General features: G+C 45.6%; 1 protein-coding gene across 1 annotated transcript in view; it reads left to right on the top strand.

Annotated features, from left to right (window-relative positions):
* The window catches only part of ltn1 (listerin E3 ubiquitin protein ligase 1), a 206501-nt gene that overhangs the window by 148740 nt on the left and 34516 nt on the right, over nucleotides 1–23245 (top strand). Inside the window, exons 25-26 of the mRNA XM_084320815.1 lie at nucleotides 9567–9804; nucleotides 13634–13711. Of these exons, the coding sequence (XP_084176941.1) occupies nucleotides 9567–9804; nucleotides 13634–13711 (316 nt within the window). The remainder of the gene's footprint in view (nucleotides 1–9566; nucleotides 9805–13633; nucleotides 13712–23245) is intronic.

Raw genomic sequence — 23245 nt, 5'->3', positions numbered from 1 at the left:
GACTATACTCAAATCAACTCTAAATGGATCTAATCAGTGGATTGCATATTTTCTTCAAGAAGCAGAATAAGGCTAACCCTCTCTGCCTATTGGGACATCATAATCGGGTTACCAACTTGAAGACGTGGTCATTTTTGGATTATCGAAGCTTTTGGACTGCAATAAGAAGATTTTGGATCTGTTTACCACGCACAGGATCTACCAAAATGAACTGATAAGACACTTGGACTAATAATGCATTCAGTCATTTGGACGGAGTTGTTAAAACTCACTCCACTCAAATCAATAGTTATATTCCACTCTATTCAAATCAAATTTAAAGGGACGTGGCTGTAGAGCTGCCGCGGTATCGGTATTACCGCGGTATCGCTGTTACATCATGCCCACCGCAGCGTTGGGCTGAATACCGGCATCACCGCTGTTTTTTATTATATTATTATTATTATTACGCTCTCGTTGGGCTTGCGGCTCTGCAGATATACCCTACTTCTCTGTCGAGATTCCAAGCGACCCTATTGGGTACCAGAAAAGTCACATGAAACACTGCAGACCACTGATTGGTCAGAAGAGATACGCGTCACATGCTTGGAGCATCTTGCAGTGCGTTTACTTCCTGAATCTCAGCCATCACAACACCGTCACGGCTAATAGTACGTTAGCTCCTACCGGAGACCGGAGTGGATTACCGACGCCGTCGCTCCTCAGGGAACGAGGCATAATGATTTTACTGCAACGAAATGTTATAATAAAAGCCCTTCGTTCTATACACTTGTCTGATTGAAAACTTTATTAACAGACCGCAGAATGGGTACAACTCGGCACGCTCTGAGCAAAGAAAGGAACTTAGATATTAATTGAGTAACGCTTGCCTTGCTATGTGGTCCGGTAAATACGAACGTGTAACTATACTAACGTTAATGCCACAAATCGAATACCTTTGTAATCATAAGTAGTAACGTTATAATAATAAGAAGAAGAAAGGGTCGGGGGGGTAACCGGCGGGCGCGACACCAAGGGGAGACTTCGAATCCGTGTTTCACTTTTAATAACGAATGCGTGCATGCCGAATCCCAAACAATATTCATGCTGCAAAGTCATCCTCTAAAGATAGACATTTAGACTAGAGGCAGGCTATATGCTATATAAAGAGTAGACTACAAAAAAAATGCATTCAAACTTTTTTTTTTTGTGTGTGTGTGTGTGCGGTAATACCGCGGCGGTAGGAAATATTTTGCAAATGTGTGCGGTAAGGAAAACATCAATACCGCGGCAGCTCTACGTGGCTGGGATAAATTGTGCCAGTCAGTCAGCCAAAACAAATTCCTGGACCAAGGTCGAACCGAGAGCTCTGGAGTCGAAGGCCCTCTGGGAGATAAGAGTGGCGAGCGGCTTCCCACACCCCCAATCCCTAGTCCCACCCCCCCCCCCCCCCTTCCTCTGCATTGGCGCTGCACTGTCGGCTGCCTCGTGTGAGGGAGACCTCCCCCACCCAGGACTTGGCTTGTGCACTCCCCCCCACCTCCCCCCCCCCCTCCCACTCCCCCCCCCCCCCCCCCCCCCCCCCCCTACAGCCCTGTAACAACCCCAACCCACTCCCCCCTCCTTCCGTAAATGGCGCTGCCTATGACGGCTGCCAGTCTGTTTGCGGTGGTGAATATGCATATGTTTGTCTCAAGGCTCTGTACCATTATTACTATCTAAAATGTAATAATTGTGGAATATTACTGTAATGAGCTGTATGTGTATGATCCAAGCGTCCTATGATCCTCATAGGAGCATAACAGAAAAATGCATTCCATGTGAAGGTATTCTGTATCTTTGCATGTCAACTAATAAAGAAACTTGAAACTTGAACTTGAAATATAAGTGTTACAAAGGGTCAGATTAAACCGAATATATATATTTATTGCTTGAGATCCCATGTATAATATTTGTATATCGTCTGATATCCCTTGTATATTCTTTGTACATATACACGGAATATCCCTTTACCTAGGTACAAGCCAGACCATAATATTCGTTCTCCTATTGGACAGCGACCCCCTAGGCGCCACGGCCATACCCCCCAATGTCTAGTTCAAAGTCACCGCTAAGACATGTCTCAACATGCCCAGATTTGCGCAGTAATACGAGACAGAACTGAGGTTGGCACTAGATTATTCATCTTACGTATAAATACGTTGCAGGTGGATACAGCAGTTAGTTACCCTCAAACGAGTTAACCCAACAAGTTAAAGCCTTCATCACGAGTCAACGACCAAGTGAAGTGAGCAACCTTGCGTCTAAATAGAGCACTTAGAACCGCGTGCGAATAGGATAGTAAAAGTGTCAGAGCTTAGTGAAATAACGTCAAGTTCGACCTAGTTAATGTGAAGTACCGTGCACAGGAGAATCTACACCGGTGAATGCAGAGCCTTTTCCGGCTGGATTATTGCTTTGGTACTGTGGCTGCTGGAGCAGAGAACCGTCTACCCCGCTGCTGTGTGGGATCAACCCGTGAGGAGCATCACTCGAGCCCGTCTCTAGGAAGAGGCTGGCTGGTTTTCATCCATGCTGTCCCGCATACTTGGATTATAGCTGCTGCTTTCGTCTGCCGATCAAGGGAGTATATGTACCGCCTCCCGTAGCTGGAGCTTATTGATTCCTCGTTGATCCAGACTTTTGCTCCCGAACATTCCTCTCCCCTGCTGGCTTACAACCGGAGGGAACCCCCCCCCCCCCTAGTATCTCCAGCTGACCTACGAGTGTACCTTATATAATTCTTATGCTACAGGTGGTATTAATTATCCCCTTCGTAATATGCTCATGGACTTACGCTCTTGACCTATTCATGCACATTCTTCGCCTTACAAGCGCAACTCTAATTCTTAATAAATGTAAGATAATCTTGGTGCTCTTCTAATAAATATTACAAACAGTACTTTCTTCGTTAAGCCGTGTTATTGTGGGGGTGTTCATCACATATACTTGTGTACTGTATGCCCAGTAGTAATGTACATAACGCAGTAGTGGTTTAATGATACCATACTTATTCAATACAGTCAGGGAATTGTACCCCTCAGTTACAATTGGTCCTTCGAGCCGGAGGGTAATTAGCGTAATATTAATATAATATTAATATTGACATGGCCAGCGGTGAACACTCCACAAACGGTTCTCCTAAGCTAGATCGCCCGCAGCGCAGACGGCAGCCACCTCCTTACCTAGAGGACTACGCTGCCAGTCTACTACCTAGCTTTATACAGACGTTAACTGCGGATAAAATAAATAAAGCGGATAGTCAAAGCATGTCAAAACCTACCGACCAGGCGACCCTGCCAGTAGAGACCCCAGTGGGTTCTAACGAAACTGACCAAGCCCACGGGGGGGACCAGGAGGGACATGACATGACTATACCCCCCGACAACGTCAACGGGACGGTCCCCGGAGAGCTCCAGGATAAAGAAAGCGCTCCAGGGACAGAACCCGACCCACTACCAGAAGAGAAGCGCGCCCAGGAGACGGACCTCGAGGCGCGCCCAGAGAACAGATCCCCAACGAGCACTGCCAGAAGCCGATCACCTCCGTCAGTGTCTTCCCCCAGCGAAGCGGACAAGATGCTGGCGCAGGCATTCATCGCCACCCTGGCAGCCTCCACAGAACGCGATCGACTTCAAGCGCAACAACTAAGTGAGCGCGAACATTCTACCATGGAAAGAGAACGCCTCCAGGCTCAACAGACGAGCGAGCGCGAACACGCTGCAATCGAGCGAGAGCGCTTCCAGGCGCAACAAAGGAGTGAAGACGACCGCATAAGACTGGAGACCAGACGCCTTCAGACGGAAGAGAACATTGAAAGAAGCCGCGCCGATGCGCAGCACGCCGCCGCCAATGCACAGCACGCCGCCGCCAATGCACAGCGCGATGCCGCCAATGCACAGCACGCCGCCGCCAATGCACAGCGCGACGCCGCCAATGCACAGCTCCACGCCGCCCATGCCAGCGCCAATGCACAGCGCGACGCCGCCAATGCCCAGCGCGAAGCAGTGCGCGACGCCGCCCATGCGCAGCGCGAGGCAGAGCGCGACCGGCTGCAGGCGCAGATGGTAGAACAATTGATCGCCATGGCGACACCCCCTCTCTCCGCACGGAGCACCCGGAGATCATCACGACAAGGGTCTAGGGCACATTCCCCTACCCGACCAAGCGACCCGGGACCCCGCCAACAGGAGGATCCTGTCCACGTCTCCGAACCCCCTCCCCGGCCGGTTCATACGAGACCCAGCAACCGGGAAGAACCGGCCTACGTCGCCGAGAGACTGAACAGAAGACTCCAGGACCTAGCAGAGGAAGAGGAAGAGGAGGAATGTCAAGCCGACCAGCAGCAACGTACTCTGGACCAGGAGGCCCAGTACAGCCCCGACCAGCAGCAACGTACTCTGGACCAGGAGGCCCAGTACAGCCCCGACGTCAGCCCCGAGGCCCTGCGTTACAGACCCCCGACTCAACTCAAGGGTGAGTTTGACGCACCGCCAGCCCCGAGGAACAGCACCTGGGTACCCGGGCCTTGGTACCCACCGAGTACCAGCCCACGACGACACGTACGGGGAGACTCGCCCAGGAGACCTCTCCCCCAACGCTCACCGATGTGCCAGCCATCCATGGCATCGTACCTTGGCACACCGACGTTCCCGGATTTTACACGCGAGGACAGAGCACAGTACACGGAGCTACGGATGTGCTTAGAGACTATGATGTCCGACGTCCCAGACGAGACGTACAAATATGCTATCCTCCTCAAGCACCTGAAGGTGCCCAGAGCGCATAATATAGCGCTGGCATATTCCAACTCAAGTACCCCATACACCGCGGCTCTAGTAGCCCTCGACCAACGTTATGGACGCATATGGGACTACGTGATACAGGAAATAAGAGATATCGACCGCCTCCCCCCAGCCAGAGACAACAGAGCATTGGATGACCTCTCTATCAAGGTACAGTCCCTGGTAGGGATGCTGGGGTCCCAAAAGGAAAAGGGGATATACGAACTGTACGCTAACTCTAATGTAGAAAGGATATTAGAGAAGCTCCCTCCCGCCCGACAAGAGCGTTTTCGGCGGCAGAGAGACCACCGCGACCCCAACGGCCCAGAGGCATCCCTCCTAGACTTATCTGATTTCCTCGCCAGGGAGGTCAGCAGCCTACGACCGGACACGTTCGTGTGGAGTGGACCAAGCCCAAGAGATGGACCTCGGGGATCAAATGATAACCGCCGGTCGGTGACCGTTATGCACCAAGCCGAATCAGTACCGCAGCACAAGAACCACAACACCCCCTCGACGAAAGAGGAGTGGAAGATTGAATGCCAGTACTGTGAAGGGGAACATCGGCTGTATCAATGTGACAAGTTCAAGAAGCTGACCACGGACGAGGTGAGTCAGTGGATCAAAGACCACCGCCGCTGCTTCCGCTGCGCGCGCAACCATATGGCAGCTGAGTGCCGCTTGAAGAAGAAGTGCAGCAGGTGCGGCCGCGCCCACTTGGAGGTCCTGCATGACATCAACAGGCGTCCGCCAGGACAACAAAGTGGGCCCGTCACGGTAATGTACCAGGCCGAGGCGGTGGCACCAGTACCAAAGATCCACCAGACCGCCCCCTGGTGTCCCGACTGCTACAGCAGACACTGGGAGTCACGGTGCTACTCGGACGACCGCGAGTCGGCACCATCCCAGAAGATCCAAGGCAACCCACCAACAGGAGTGCTCCATATAGACCAGCATAGCGGGACCCCCCCGAGTGCTCATCAAAGTGGTCAGAGTGCTCCTGAGCTACGAGGACAAGGTCCTGGACACTTACGCCGTCCTAGACGATGGGTCTGAAAAGACTCTCCTCCTCGCTTCCGCCGCAGCCCAGTTGGGCCTGCGGGGTGCCAAAGGAACAATGACCATACGTACCATCAGAAGAGACCAGAAGACCATAAAGGGTAAAAATGTCTCCTTCAAGATAGCAGCGGTGGACCAGCCAGAGAAGCAGTATAGTATTACCAACGTCTTCACCAGCCACGACATAGGCCTATCACAGTACACCTACCCCATCCCACAGCTGATGGCGAAGTATGTGCACCTACGTCAACTACCTATACCGCTTATCGACTGCGCCACACCGACCCTGCTCATCGGCTCCGACCACGCGGACCTCATTCTCCCAATTGAGGCGGCCCACATCGGACCCAAAGGATGCCCAGTCGCGGTTCAGACCCGACTGGGGTGGACGCTCCAGGGCCCCCTCTACGGACTTGACAGTCAACCCACGTCTACACGCTGCCTGCACACAAAGGTGAGCGACACCGGCCACTCTCTCGTACAGCCCGTTGAGAGGCTATTGACATTAAGCGAGAGGCCTGTGAGAGAACCGTGGGCACAAGAGGGAGTTCGAAACTCCACCCCCCTCAGCTGCGCTCCAGACGTAGCTGACCTCGAACCCAGCACCCCAAGCGACTCCTTGATGGGGCGGCCGGAACCGGCCCCTCCTCAGACGGGGTACAGACCAAACAAGAGAAACAGACGGAGGAGGTGGAGGCACAGCCAAGCACAGATCAAAGCAGTCTTAGGCCCGCTTCCTCCTAACCCCCCTACCATCCCTTCCAGCCCGTCAGAAGCGGGTCAAGGACGGGGACAACTTAAAAGTGGACATAGTCGTCGTGATCATAGACCAGTCACTACCCCGAGCTGCGTGGCCGGCCGGCCGCGTAAGCAAAGTGATCACTGGTGCCGACGGAAAGGTCAGAGCGGCAGAAGTTCTTGTCCAGGGACGGACATACACCCGACCCGTGGCGAGGCTGATAGAGTTGCCAAGGCTCCCCGACTCCCTTGCTGACGATCATGACCCACTGACTTTGTGAATTGCCCTACTCCTCACAACGGACATTGAGTAGTGGACAAGGCGGTTAATCTGTCTCTGCTTATCTAATTAGGTGCGGACTAATTAGGAGGCGGCTGTTACAAAGGGTCAGATTAAACCGAATATATATATTTATTGCTTGAGATCCCATGTATAATATTTGTATATCGTCTGATATCCCTTGTATATTCTTTGTACATATACACGGAATATCCCTTTACCTAGGTACAAGCCAGACCATAATATTCGTTCTCCTATTGGACAGCGACCCCCTAGGCGCCACGGCCATACCCCCCAATGTCTAGTTCAAAGTCACCGCTAAGACATGTCTCAACATGCCCAGATTTGCGCAGTAATACGAGACAGAACTGAGGTTGGCACTAGATTATTCATCTTACGTATAAATACGTTGCAGGTGGATACAGCAGTTAGTTACCCTCAAACGAGTTAACCCAACAAGTTAAAGCCTTCATCACGAGTCAACGACCAAGTGAAGTGAGCAACCTTGCGTCTAAATAGAGCACTTAGAACCGCGTGCGAATAGGATAGTAAAAGTGTCAGAGTTTAGTGAAATAACGTCAAGTTCGACCTAGTTAATGTGAAGTACCGTGCACAGGAGAATCTACACCGGTGAATGCAGAGCCTTTTCCGGCTGGATTATTGCTTTGGTACTGTGGCTGCTGGAGCAGAGAACCGTCTACCCCGCTGCTGTGTGGGATCAACCCGTGAGGAGCATCACTCGAGCCAGTCTCTAGGAAGAGGCTGGCTGGCTTTCATCCATGCTGTCCCGCATACTTGGATTATAGCTGCTGCTTTCATCTGCCGATCAAGGGAGTATATGTACCGCCTCCCGTAGCTGGAGCTTATTGATTCCTCGTTGATCCAGACTTTTGCTCCCGAACATTCCTCTCCCCTGCTGGCTTACAACCGGAGGGAACCCCCCCCCCCCTAGTATCTCCAGCTGACCTACGAGTGTACCTTATATAATTCTTATGCTACAGGTGGTATTAATTATCCCCTTCGTAATATGCTCATGGACTTACGCTCTTGACCTATTCATGCACATTCTTCGCCTTACAAGCGCAACTCTAATTCTTAATAAATGTAAGATAATCTTGGTGCTCTTCTAATAAATATTACAAACAGTACTTTCTTCGTTAAGCCGTGTTATTGTGGGGGTGTTCATCACATATACTTGTGTACTGTATGGCCAGTAGTAATGTACATAACGCAGTAGTGGTTTAATGATACCATACTTATTCAATACAGTCAGGGAATTGTACCCCTCAGTTACAATAAGATTATAGAAATCTCAGGGCATTGAGTCGGAAACCGGCGCATATTGACAGGAGGAAGTGGCACATCCAAAAGTGAGTGTAGTCTTTTGAAGGAAGAGACTCGGGGCTTTCAAATTTCGAAAAACTACCATACCCAGCTCACACCAGCCCCTGTCAATCATCTGTCTTCTGGATTTACTTTTTAATTTCTCTTATTTTTTGGGATTATCTCCCACAAACCTGAACGTTATTGCCATAAAACAGAACACAGTTAGTTTCTCTACTTTTCTGTGAACGTCTTGCAAAAAACGGTTTTGCAATATGATGAAAAATGGTGGAGAAATTTACATTATAAAAAAGATGGCAGAATTCAGTACTGTATCTACAAAACCTTCTGTTTAATCATCTTCCCTTTATTCATTTGCTTAGATTTTTCAGGTCTGGTCAATTTTAGCATGGTGTTATTCACAGTCAAAGATTAAAAAAAAATTAAATAGAATTGATATTCTCCTTTGGTTCATTACAATTTACTCAAGCCTAGTAACAGACACACTATTTCTGACACTGATCCATTTATGTCCCTAGATTCAGATACCAAGAACATGCAAATGGACCATTTAAAAAAAAATTTAAATGTTTATTCTACGTCCTTATGGAATGAGTGACATAAAAAAAAGCTAAAAAAAAGTAAAAAAAATAAAAATAAAAATAAAAAAATGTATGGATGGAAGAGCCGCACATTGACGGGCAAAGAGCCGCATGCGGCTTGCGAGCCGCGGGTTGGCCACCCCTGCACTAGATCTATATATCACTATGTGGCAGCTGCTAGATAACATTGAGCCACTAGATCTATATATCACTAGGTGCTATAGATAACATTGAGCCACTAGATGTCCCACTAGAGCACCAGCATGTCTTTATGTTTTTTTTTTATACCACGACCCCATTTTATTTAGGATTTTTTTGGTGACCCCACACTTAACCCATTGAAACCGGGAAACACATTTGTGTGTATATGCAGGCTATATAATGCATTATTAGCTGGCATTTTATGTCTAAATAGTTTTTTTTAATGTATTGCATAATTTCAACGTGGAATTAAGGAATATCAAAATAAAAGCACACGTTGTTGAACTTGATCATGCATATTTATTAGCACTATGTTATCAATACACATGTATAAAACGAGGCATATTTAGTCAAAATATGTTGCCAGAACGTAAAAAAATATATATATATAATATAAATTAGAGATTTTATTTTTATTTATTTTTTACTTGTCACTTACCCACGAACCCCCTTTTGGGTCGCAACCCATAGTTTGAGAACCCCTGGTCTACATAAAGATTGTATCTACACCACCTTTAATGTTTCATAGCCATTTTCTTTGTCCATTTCCTCCCATTGTAGATGCCTTCCCTGAACCAGAAGACCCAGTGTTCCCGCTGGCGGTACTGCGGTCGGTGGGCACGGCGCTGAGCTTCATGCCGGTGAAACAGCTGAGCCAGAACACCCTGCCGGCTCGCTTCATCGCAGGTCAGAAGACCAGCCTACCAGAACCTCTCCAGACCCTCCTGAACACGCTGTGTCCTATGCTGCTCTTCAAGGCCAGACCTCTGCAGGTTACCATCTACCACCTGCTGGACAAGTATGCGCATATGTGTGTGTGTTTGTGTGTGTCAAGCTAGCCTGTTTAGAGTTTGCTGACCACTCAGTCTGACACTCAGGGTTAGATCCACAAAGAATGGATTGCACGGAGCAAGTTGCACCCTTACTTAAAATTCATTATGAATTGAAAATGGGGGACCCTGATGTAAACAAGACGAAAGTCTTTCTCTGGTCTGCATCCCCTTAACAATTGTGTGTATTGAGCCGTACTGTATTGTACCCATTCTGCAATCTGTTAATACAATTTTCATTCAATCAATCACCGTGCAGATTGATTGATTGAATGAAAATGTTATTAACAGATTGCAGAATGGGTACAATACAGTACGGCTCAATACACACAATTGTTAAGGGGATGCAAACCAGAGAAAGACTTTCGTCTTGTTTACATCAGGGTCCCCCATGTTCAATTCATAATGAATTTTAAGTAAGGGTGCAACTTGCTCCGTGCAATCCATTCTTTGTGGATCTAGCCCTCAGTGTTTAAGAACGCAGCTGTTGAGGATGTTTTGAAATTTACCATCAAAGAAAGACTGCAGGTATTACCCACTAAGCTACAATCTGTTCACCTGGTATCCTCACATTCACAGTCCATTATGTTTAAACCATCAGGATTCACAACAACACCTAGAATCCATTGCACACATAACAAATGGATGTAATGCATACAAACACCTGTACATTGCTCGTCCTGATTGTATTGTGGACATTGTGTCTGATGCGGTACAAAACATCTTACCATCTAGTGCAGCAATGTACAAGCATACTAGAGTGCTACCAGAATGGTTTGGTTTTACCAATGATGTCTTTGCTAACATCACAAATACACCTGATGTTGTTTTTGTTGACACCAGCCACAAATAGGTGCTAATATAATCTTAGAAGTAGGCTGTGCCTTTGACCTGTACTGTACATGGACCAGGCTTTCCAGGACAAGTATATAAAATACCAACCAATGCTCGATGTGATAACCATCCTTGGGTACAAGTGTAGATATAGTGTACTTGTATTCGGAAGTCTTGTATATAAATGCACCATGACAGGTCTGAGAATTTCTGCAATGTCAAAAAGAAAAGCCAAACAAATTGCCAAATATTGCCCAACTAGGGGGGGGACACATTGGATCACTGCTACACCCCTTTCAAACAGGGCTATAAGGCAGTACCAGCGCCTCCGCTAGGTAAATCAGATCACGACGCCATATTTCTTTTACCAAGCTACAAACAACGAGCCCGAGAGGCTGTTGTGTCGCGAGAGGTGAAGCAGTGGTCCGAGAGCTCAGAGGCCACGCTACAGGACGCACTGGGGGGCATAGACTGGGGGATGATACAGTCGAGCCCCTTTGACGTCAGTGAATACGCTGATGTTGTTGTTAGTTTTATAGCAACATTAGCAGACAGTATTGTCCCCACAAAGAAGGTGCAGGTTTTCCCAAACCAGAAACCGTGGGTGGACAATTCCATACGAGTGGCCCTGAATGCTCGTACCGCTGCTTACAACTCGGGCCGAGCATCGGGACGTGTGGAAGAATATAAGGTAGCAGCCTATATGCTACGCAAGGAGGTGCGGGCTGCTAAACGGCGATATGCGAACAGGATGGAGACACAGATGGCACAGAACGACACGAGAGGCTTATGGCGGGGAGTACGAACGATAACTGATTATAAAGTCAGTCCCCCCTCAATAGTGAGTGCCGACACCTCTCTTGCGGATGAACTAAACTCCTTTTATGCCAGGTTTGGAGCGAGCAGTGGCGACGTTAGCTCACCGGCTAATGGCGTCACTGACGCGCCGGCTGCCGCGGGAAGGGGGGGCTCATCCACGGGGGGGGGACACTCTCTCATTGACTGAACACAGCATGAGATTGATGTTTAAGGGTATAAATACTCTGAAAGCGGCTGGCCCAGATGGGATAACAGGACGAATACTTAAGTCCTGTGCAAACCAGCTGGCCCCAGTATTTACATCCATATTCAATATATCTCTGGCTGAGTCAGTGGTCCCTGCCTGCTTCAAGATGTCAACCATAATCCCTGTGCCAAAAAACTCCTCTTCAACAAGCCTGAATCACTACAGACCGGTGGCACTCACCTCTGTGGTCATGAAATGCTTTGAGAGGCTGGTCAAGGATTACATCTGTGCCTCCCTCCCTAGTAACATGGACCCACTGCAGTTTGCATACAGGGCAAACAGGTCCACTGACGATGCTGTCTCAAGTACTGCACAACACACTATCTCACCTTGACAGCCAGAAGGGGGGCTATGTGAGATTGCTGTTCATTGACTATAGTTCAGCTTTCAACACCATAGTCCCCACCAGACTGGTTGACAAGCTGATCGATCTGGGTCTGAGCTCCGCCATGAGCGCCTGGATCCTGGACTTTCTAAGTGACAGGCCCCAGGCGGTCATACCTCCCGCAAAATCACCCTGAGTATCGGGTCCCCCCAGGGCTGCGTTCTGAGCCCCCTGCTGTACTCACTGTACACACATGACTGTGTGGCCAGGTTTAGCTCCAACTCCATAGTGAAGTTTGCGGACAACACGTGGTGGTGGGGCTGATCTCTAACAATGACGAGAAGGCCTAATGGGAGGAGGTTGATGAACTGGCACGCTGGTGCCGGGACAACAGCCTACTCCTGAACATTGGTAAAACCAAAGAGCTGATCGTGGATTTTAGGAGAATACAGCAGGGGACACACACGCCGTTGTGGATAAATGGGGCTATCGTGGACAGGGTGAGCAGTTTCAAGTACCTGGGAGTCCACATCACAGAGGACCTGACATGGTCTAAACACATAGATCCTGTGGTGAAAAAGGCGAAAAAGCACCTATCACCTGAGACAGCTAAGGAAGTTCAGAGTATCGGGGAAGATACTCCACTCCTTCTACTCCGGGGCTGTAGAGAGCATTCTGACTGGAAACATCACTGCCTGGTTTGGAAACAGCACGGCACAGGACAGGAAGGCACTCCAGAGAGTAGTGTGCTCAGCTGAGCATACTACGGGTATTGCACTACCACCCCTGCAGGACTTATATAACAGGAGCTGCAAATCCAGAGCCTGCAGAATTATGAAAGACCCTCACCACCCCAACAACAGCCTGTTTAAGCTGCTGCGGTCAGACAAGCGCCTATGGTCACACGCTGCAAGAACAGAGAGACTCCGACTCAGCTTCTTCCCCCAGGCCATCAGAACACTGAACACTGAACTCTCCACTCACAAATACACATGAGCACACACAGACACACTCATGCGGCAACCGCCAAAAAAATCACTTTAAACAAAATGTCACTTTAAAAAATAGATCTTAGAAACACTTTAAAAGAAGGAGGTACTGTATAGTTTAGATACAGTAAGAGTTAACATTGTAAATTGTATATTGCATAGTAGTGTATATAAGAACCAGTTTCTCAGGAACCTAGCATGTCTTATCTATTTTATTTTTTCGATGCCTATTTTATTCTATTTTATTATTGTATTTTGCACAATCAATGCCCTGGTATGTACCGGTATGTGACAAATAAACCTCTTGATTCTGCTCTGTCTCAGCTATTATTGGCAGCTTAGCCGCATGGAGAAGGGGGTGCTATGTGTAGTGTACCCTTAAGTGTTCAGTGCTGCTTGGCTCCGATATATTTGATTCCCTGTTTATGTAATATAATTTGTGGAACCAAATAAGTATTCAAATGTGTGTGTCTGACTGACAGTGCCTTTGCATTGAGCTACACAGGACCCCTAATACTGGCAGTGTTAGTGCCTTGCTCAGAGGAGTTCCACAGGACCATGACTCTGTTCTGTTGTCTTCCCAGGGTGATGTCTCTGCTCCCAGACTACGATGGAGAAGGAGACAACAGCAGGTGTGATGATGACAGAGAGGAACCGTGCCTGTAAGTTAAGCTGCAAGGGCCCAGATGTGGGCCCTCTTGAGGACGATTTGCCCACCGGCACTTTGGCGACCACTAGTGGCTCGGGTGTGCATATTTTGTAATACAATATATATATCGAATTAAAGCCCCATTTGTTGCCTGTCGATAGCCCTTTCAGGTGACAAAATCCGTTCAGCGGTTCTCGAGTTACATGCCGATATTTGAGGCTTGCGCAAAGTACACAGTATTATTTCTTTTCTTTTGTACACAGTTTACCAAAATCACTCCTAATCACTCATTTCTGAACGGATCTTTATGAAATGTGGACATGTACTACATAAGACTTCAGGCTTATGGGATGCTTCGGGAGTTTTTTAAGCCTCCAGCCATTCTGGGGAAATACTACTTCTGGAATACTAACTACTACAGAAAAAAGTTTTTCTACAACTCAAGTTCAGACCTATGTTACTCTATTTCATTAGCACTAAAGGTGAGTTTTCCTTATTGTATCTGAAACCTCAGAATGTCATCTTTCGGGCGGCTAAGTGGCGCAGTGTGCAAGGCGCTCGCCACTAACGCAGGAGATGCTGGGTTCGAGCCCAGCTCTCGGCGTTGCTACCTGGTTGGTCGTTCATACTAACACAATTGGCAGTGTTATGGGTGGGAAAGCCGGTGGGTGGGGATTGGACGTTGTGCACATCGACTCCTACAGGTCGGTTGGTGCGCCTGTACAGCAGAATCAGGAAGTATCGGGGGCAGCGTGAGCCTCCCACACGTTACTCCTTGCCACTGAGAGATTGCGCTGTTCAGGTGAAAAGATGCGACAGCTGCCTCCTCGTGTACCGGAGGGGACATGTGATGCAAGGCTTGGTCCTCACTGCAGCCGACCAGTGGGAGGCATAGTCTAGCAACGTTCGAGACAGGGGAGGGGAGAATTTAAGGGAGAATTGGCCAGGCGAAATTGGGATGGGAGAAAAATAGAAAATAAGGAGAAAAAGTGGATAAAAAATAAAGAATGTCATCTTTCAAAAGATACCAGGCTCATGCATGTGGTATAAGTATAAAGTATAGTATTTTGGTTTGCAAAAAAAGTATGCAGTCCTCAAAAACTAAAACTAAAATGGCCAATTTTGGGGGCGCCTGTTAACTTATTGGGCGCCAGTCACGAGAAAAGTCGGGTTAACTCGCCATCGCTTGAGCGCCAATCACGAGGAAAGTCTGGTTTTTCTTTTTTATAACTTTCTTTTCATTGTTTTTCACAATAAGCAAACAATCACAAACAACAAGACATAACAAAAACACAATCCCGGGCTGCATTATTAGTGTCACTTTACAAAAATATACTTTTCACATGCTGAGTTCTCAATTCTCTTACTTTCCCTATAGATATGGTGAATATTCTTTACAACTATACATCACCCACTGGTTGTCGTAATTAACATATAAAAGTCCCATTTTTCCCAGTACTTCAAACCTTTCTCTTCCTGTAATCTGAGAATAAAAGTTAGTTTTTCCATTGTCTATATTTCACCTATAATGGCCAACCATTTTTTTTTGTTGGAGGTTCTTGTTGATACCAGAGACGCGTGATCGCTTTCTTACTTGCTGCAAAAAATATTTGTATCAAATATCTGTCTCCTCCTACCAATTCCTCAGGTAAGTTACGCAGGTACAAATAGGAGAAGGTCTCCGGTATCTTAAAATTCAATATAGCCTGCATGGTGGAGTGAACATCTTGCCAATAACGTTGAATACCTGGACAGTTCCAAAATATATGAGAGTGGTTTGCCTCCCTCTGGCCGCACTGTCTCCAACATGGTTGCTCTATGCCTACTTGTCGGGATTTGATTTTGGGGGTTATGAAGAATCTAGTCAAGTTTTTCCAGCAGAATTCTCTCCATGTTTTTGAATTAGTCAAGCTACATTGAGTTCTGCACATGTTCTCCCATTCGTCTTCAGTTATTTCAATGTTTGATTCATTTTCCCAATTTGTTTTAATGTAACCTGTGGAGTCAGTTCTGGCCTGAACAAAGCTATTATATAATTTAGACACAGTTTTACTCATCTTGTTTTTGTATGCCTGAATGAATATCTGAATAACACTGTTCAATGGGGTATTGGACTCAGACACATTTACCTCTTTTAGAAAGTACTGGCGTAGTTGTAGGTATCTGAAGAAGTTGTGTTTATCCAAACCGTATGTATCTTTCAAGGTTTGAAAGCTCACAAGTTCTCGATTCTCTACCATTGTGCTGAATGAGGTAATACCTCGGAGAGCCCATTCCTTAAATGTTTGATCATACATTCTTGGTTTAAATCCTAAATCGAAGGCAAACCACCTCAGGATCCTAATCCTTTTTTCTAACTTGAATTGTTTCACAATTTTGAACCATGTCCGTAGGGTGTGTACAATAAATGGGTTTACGTTTCTATATAGGGTCTCGGCCTGCTGTCTATCACCAATTACTGTCTGGAGTGGTATATCAATTGATTTCACTTCAATGTCCTTCCACTTCGCTTCGTAGTCCCTTTCACACCAACAGACCAAAGGTCTTATTTGCGCTGCATAATAATACTCCTTCAGATTTGGGAGGGACATGTCTCCCTTCTCTTTAGGGAGTTGGAGTGTCCGGAACCTAATTCTCAGTTTTTTCCAACTCCATATGAATCTAGAAATCATCCTGTCCCACTTGTTAAACTGTTTAGCAGGGATTTCCACTGGCAAGGATTGGAAAAGATATAGTAGTCTAGGGACTACGTTCATTTTCACTGAGTATTCTGGAGGTGAAATCCAGGGGGGCTAATGACCATCTTTCTATATCTTTTTTAATTTGTGTGTTTATGGGCTGGTAATTTGCTTCATATAATTTTGTTAAGTCCTTAGTCAGCCATACTCCATACTTCATTTTCCAATTTAAATTGTAATTTTCTTTTATTTCTCTTGGGGGGGTATAGTTATATGTAAGTATCTGTGTTTTTCCTATATTTAGTTTGTATCCCGAATGTTGACCATAGGTTTCAATAAGGTCCATTAGTCTAGGGAGGCTCAGACTAGGGTTTTTTAAGTTAATTAAGACATCATCTGCGTATAATGCTATCTTATGCTCTGTTTCTTTTATATTAATACCCGTTATATTGGGGTCTTCCCTAATTGCTTGGGCTAGCGGTTCAATGAAAATCGTGAACAGGGCGGGGCTACATGGACAACCTTGGCGTGTACAGCGTTCTAGGGCGATTGGATTTGTTAGTCGACCGTTTACTTTTATTCTCACTATGGGTCTTGTAGTGTTTTAAAACACCTAATTGAATCTTCCTTGAATCCTAACCTTTCTAGTACCAAGAATAAATAGTCCCAGCTCACACAATCAAATGCTTTTTCCGTGTCCAGACTTAATAAGGCTGAATTAATTTAGGTTTGTTTTATCTGATTTATAATATGTAGTGTTCCTGGGTTTGGCGACCAGATATAAATCCAGTTTGGTCCGTGTTTATTAGGTCTGGCAAAAACTGTTCTAATCTTTTCGTGATAATGGAGGCGTACAGTTTATAATCCAAATTAAGGATCGATATTGGTCTAAACGAGCTACATAATTCCTTATCTTTACCCCCCTTGGTAAGTACTGTTATAGTCGCCTCCCTCCAGGAGGGAGCGGGGATGCCCTTTCTAAGAGTGTAGTTAAATGAGGCCAACAGCAATGGCATGATTTCCTGGCGAAAAGCTTTGTACCTGTCTAACACCTCTATAGTGATTTCTGCTGTTATAATTTTGCTCTGCATTTTGCCAATTGAGGGCAGGTCAAGAGACCTCAGGAATGCAATAGTGGCTTCACTATCTATTTGTGCTGGTTGTGTATATAGGTTTTTGTAGTATGATTCAAAGGCCTTCTCTATATCTTCCAAATTACTGGACACTACTCCAGTTGAAGGGATCTTTAATCTTATTAATTGTATTTTGGGTCTGTTGCTTTCGCAACCTTCTGGCCAATAATCTAGTAGCCTTTGGGCCTGATTCATAATATGTTTGATGTAAACATTTAGATTTCTTTTCTCAATGTCATCTTTATAGACTTCGTCAATAAATTTTCTTGTTTCCCTAATGTGCTGTAGCAGCTGACTAGTTGGAGTATTTGTATGCTGTTGCTCTAGAGCAGGGGTTCCCAAACTTTTTCAGCTCGAGACCCAAAAGAGAAATTTGGTGTTTCCCCGGGACCCAAACTTACAAAAATACATCATGAATTGCCATAACATACATTTATAGGGCGGTCGGGTAGTGCAGCGGACTAAGCGTCTGTCTACCACCACAGAGACAGTGGGATCGAATCCAGCTGTGGTGCTTCCGGGTTGGCCGACCGCCCATACTAACACAATTGGCAGTGTTAGCGGGTGCGAAACCCGGCGAGGGTGGGTCCTGGTCGTTGTAAACAGTGACTCCTACAGTTCGGTCGGGGCGCCTGCACAGCAAGGGAAGGATCTAGGAGAGGTAGTGTGACCTTCCACACGTTACACTCTCTCAGTGAGAGTCTGCGCTGCCAGGTGAAAAGAAGTTGTGGGCTGGCTACACATGTGTCGGAGGAAGCATGTGATAGTCTCCGCCCTCCCGGACCGACGGTAGGGGGTAGAGTGCGCAACGACCAGGAAGGGGATTGGGAATTGGTATAACGACTAACATTGGGATGGGAGAAAAAACGGAAAAGAAGGGGGGAAAAGATCATTAAAAAAAAATTAAAACATACATTTTTAAACTACTGATAAAGAACACAACAAACCATGAATTTCAAATGTATATGAAATGTATTTATTTTATTATTAAAGTACACCACAGCAATAATCAGAGTGTAATGTTAAGTTGCTCACCACCTCATAACATATAATGTACATACAATTTTGTAACAATTTTAAAAACAAACATGTTCTACTCTCCTTTCTATTTCTCACCCCTTTTTCAACTCCATTTCTTACCCCCTCCCTCCGTCCCTCAACCTTAAACCCCAACATTGAGCAACATTCTGATTAATTTGTACTGACTTATTTAAAAGTTCTACTGACCTGACATCATGCTAGAAGGGGTATAATATTTAATCTATGGCACAATGAAATCTAATGAGAGGTATGTGGCTGGTTGAAGTTTTCAACCAGCAGATCTATTCTGGGATTGGTTTTAGAAAGTGCTATTATGAGGTCATGCTGAGCATTTGATCTATTTCTGTATGTTTTTCAGGTATGCTAGAGTAGAAAACCCAGATTCAGATCCTGATATTTGCGCTCTTTCGTCCTCTTCAGTGTTGCTGTGATGGCAATCATTTTTCCCCTTAGCACAGCTTTTGCAGCATCCCAAACAAGCACTGGATTAACCTCACCATTATCATTATTCTCTATATATGTTTTTATTTCTGTCCTAATACTTTCACAAATTGTTTTGTTATTCAATATTCCCGTGTTAAGCCTCCATAGTGTGTTCCTTGGCCTACTATCCAAGTGTAAAGTCATATAGACTGCAGAGTGGTCTGATATGTCAGTAGTTCCCAAAGTACAATCCCTTATCCTATGTCTATCACCTCTAAACATAAAAAGATAGTAAATTGAGGAACAGAATAGTGGGTGTAATCTCTCTCAGACGGGTGGAGATCTCGCCATACATCAAACATTCCTAAGTTTAAGTGAAGCAGTAATTATTTTTGTCTGTGGAGTCCTGTTTACCCTATGGCTTGTAGTGTCCAGCTCACGACTAAGAATAGTATTAAAATCTCCCCCACAGATTAGTATCCCCTCAGATTCCACTGCTATCAGACCAAATATGAATTTATATAAACCTTTGTTGCTCCCCGGTGGGGCATATACATTCAGCAGCATAACCAAGTTGCCCTCTAATTTGCATTTTATCATGACAGCGTCCTTCCTTATCATTAGTTTCTTTCATAAGTTCAAAATTTAATGAGTTAGGAATTAGTATAGAAACACCTCGTTTGACCCGATTTAAACAAGCTATAGAATGTATTCCTATATCCATATTTCTTGAGTTTCTCGTGCTCCGTCTGAGAGAGATGCGTTTCTTGTAAAAAGATAATTTGAGCTTTTTCACGTTTCAATTTGGTTATGACTTTGCTCCATTTAACTGGGTTAACCAGACCATTTATAGATACCACCTTAAAGTTTCTACTCATCTGTGCTTTAACAACATGAACCTGACACTGTCAACCCGGAATTCACACATTACTAAACAGTTAGACATATACACATAGAGAACAGGTGTAACATTAACCAAAACTACAATTGGCTTGGATATCGCGAATGGATATCGCTAATAAAAGAAATAACGATTAAAACCTGACTATACTCGTGATTGGCATTCAAGCGTCGGCGAGTTAACCCGACTATACTCGTGGTCGCCGTTCAATGAGTTAATCGTGCGTAAAAATAATTGCGTTAACTCATTCACGGCCAACCACGACTATAGTCGGGTTATCTCGCCATGCGTTGAGCGCCAGAACCCAAGTATATTCAGATTTTCTATAGTTTTTATAATTTTTTCTTTTATTTGATTTTTTTTATTCTATACAGTCCCACGGACCTCTGTGTATCATTGGGACTCATTCTGAGACACCGAGATTGCAATGCCGGCCGAATCCTGCTAGGTGGCAGTATCGCCTACCCTTTGAAACCTTATTATTATTATATGGTCCAGGTGGAGAAATGGTACCCGGGCAAGTAAAAGGCTTCAGTCGAGCCCCTTGGAACCGTCCAGCACACTTCATGCATAGTTTGTCCCATTTCATGTCAGGGACCCGATGGACATCAATACTGGAAATCGCGATCAGACAATTGGAATATTCTTTTTGCAATACCTCCTAGCAAAGGTAAGAACTATATGACATCAAACCTACTTTTATCCTACAATGATTTCACATCGATCGCAACGATCAACGTATGTAGTATTCAAAACGTATGCCGTTGTTGACGATCAGAGCATCACAAAACGACCCCCCCCCTTTAATGCCTTCATGATGAAACATAATGCCTATTATATACCTTTGATTTGGAAATAATATCATGTCCAGACGAGCAACACAAACGACTTTCGCAAAATGCACATAGTGCTCCATAACGCAGCTTTCAGGAATTAGCCCGGATCACTCTGAAACTATACAATATTCACCACGGGGATAACACGCAAACGTATACATGAAAAAATTTACTCTTTTTTACATGTTGGACGAGAGATAGTGGCTGTCAAATGAGCCATAGTATTGTCTCCATAGCTATAATATAGAATATAGATATAGCTCTGCAAACATTGTGACGCACAGTGAAAATGCCTATCTTTTAAAGTGTGGCCCATTGACTACAAGGATGGACATAATGGCTGGCGCTGAATGAGTTAATAACGCGTTAACTTTGACAGCCTTAATATATATATATAATACTTAATAGTGACAAACAGACTTACAGGAATAAGTGAACGTCTTACTGTAGTCCAACCCACACAGAATGAATGAATCTCCGTGATTCAAAATGGCCGACCCAGCTAAGCCGGTCAGCATTCCTAATGAGATGCTGCCCCCTAGTGGCCGGCGGTAAACTCTTCAGAGACTAAACAAAAAAAGACTAAATCGAGACTAAACAAAGACTAAAATGCTCAGACCTGTAGTTGACTAAAACTGACTAAACGAAAAATAAATGAAGGTGACTAAATATGATGAAAACGAAAAAGGAGCATTTGACACATGATTAACACTTTGACTGCCACGCATATTGCTTATCCTTACCCTTAGAATGCCAGCCTTCTAGTCATTTCCGTGGTCATTGCACTATGTTTGCGAAGCTGTGTATGTGTTCTGTATTATAGCTGTAGAGACACGGTGTGGCTCATTTTGACAAACATTACTTGTAGTCCAGCATGGGAATAATAGTTTGTTTCCACACGCTGTAGTTTGTAGTGTATTACACGCTAAACATCGCGCATTTCCAAGATAATACATATTACGTTACCATTGACTGAAGGAAGGCTTGTTGTCTGGTCAATGTAACATAATAAGGAGACGGTAGCCAAAGTAACCAACAAAAGTTATTTAATGATTAATTACCATGGTTTTGTGATCAGAAAGAAATATAAAATAATGACAAAACAAAACACAGAACCGTACAGACAGGATCAGCATCAGACACAGGGGAAGACAGAACAGTTATACATGAGGGAATGACAAGACGAGACACACCTGGGTTGATTACAAATGGGTACACCTGGGAGGGAAACGATAAGGACTACAAGACCAGGACAGGGAACTACAGCTAGACATAACACATCACACTGGGAACGCCTGATCAAGGCACAAACAGACCCCACACGATACAGTATTTTTTCATAGATCGCAAGATAAAACTCGATATGTGCAATAAGCCCAAACTGTTCTGGCTGATCCCCTGAAACCCTGAATACTCCCAAATCAAAGGTATATGATATGTATATATACCATCACAAAATCATCAAGCGGGGGTCGTTTTAACTCAACTATGATCGTGTTTGCCAAGCATGTTTTTCGTCCGGTGAAACACAGACCTGTGATCGTTTCACGTTTCAGATTCGGTAAAATAGACATAGAATGTACCTTACCTTAGCCAGAAGGTATTCCAAAAGAATAATTCCAAGTGATCGCATCGCCATCGCGATTACCAGTGTATATGTCTATACACGTTTCGATGGTCAAATACACTTATGCAACGGAATTCCGAGGCGAGCACTGTGCATTTCTGTCCCAGCAGAAGGAGGGGCCACTAAGCGAGGAGAAACTGAAAGTGAAGCTGACTATCAGCCCCAAGTCATTGCAGTTCAGACACGGACGATACTGCCACCTGGTGATAGTCGATCAGAATGCAGTTTTTTTTTTTTTTTTTTTTGGTCTTTTTCCCCCTCCATTTTCCTCCGATTTTCTCCCATCCCAATGTTAGTCGTATGCCAATTCCCAGTCCCTTCCTGGTCGCTGCGCACTTACCCCCCACAGTCAGATCATCTGGGAGAGTGGAGGCTACCACGTGCTTCCTCCGACACACGTCCAGCCAATCACCGCTTCTTTTCACCTGGCAGCGCGGATTCTCATCGAGAGGGCGTAGCGTGTGGGAGGACCACACTATCCCCCTCGAGTCCTATCCGCGCTTAGCAGGCGCCCCGACCGAACTGTAGGAGTCGCTGTTTACAACGACCCGGACCCACCCCGCCAGCTTCTCCCACCCTCTAATACAGCCAATTGTATTAGTGCAGACGGCCAGCCAAGCTGGTGACAACCCCGGAGCTGTGAGCTGGATTCGAACAGGCGAATCCAGCTCACAGCTCCGGGGCTGGTGACGAACGCAATCTCCGCTCGGCCACCTAACCGCCCTGATCAGAATGCAGTTTTAATGTGTGGGGACGTGCCTAAATGATGCAGATCACTCTGGGCAAGTCTGTAGAACGGGGATCAAAGTAAAAAGATCAAACGATCCAAAAACAACTTTTCACGTTTTTGGCACTCAACCGTCGGCGCCCAATAATGACTTTTTAAATTTTTGGCACAGACTGTCAAG

The sequence above is a fragment of the Notolepis coatsorum genome (assembly GCF_963971535.1).
Source record: "Notolepis coatsorum genome assembly, chromosome: 8".
Lineage (NCBI taxonomy): Eukaryota > Metazoa > Chordata > Actinopteri > Aulopiformes > Paralepididae > Notolepis > Notolepis coatsorum.
The sequence above is the reverse complement of the archived record's forward strand: the minus strand, read 5'-3'. Positions and strand labels throughout refer to the sequence as shown.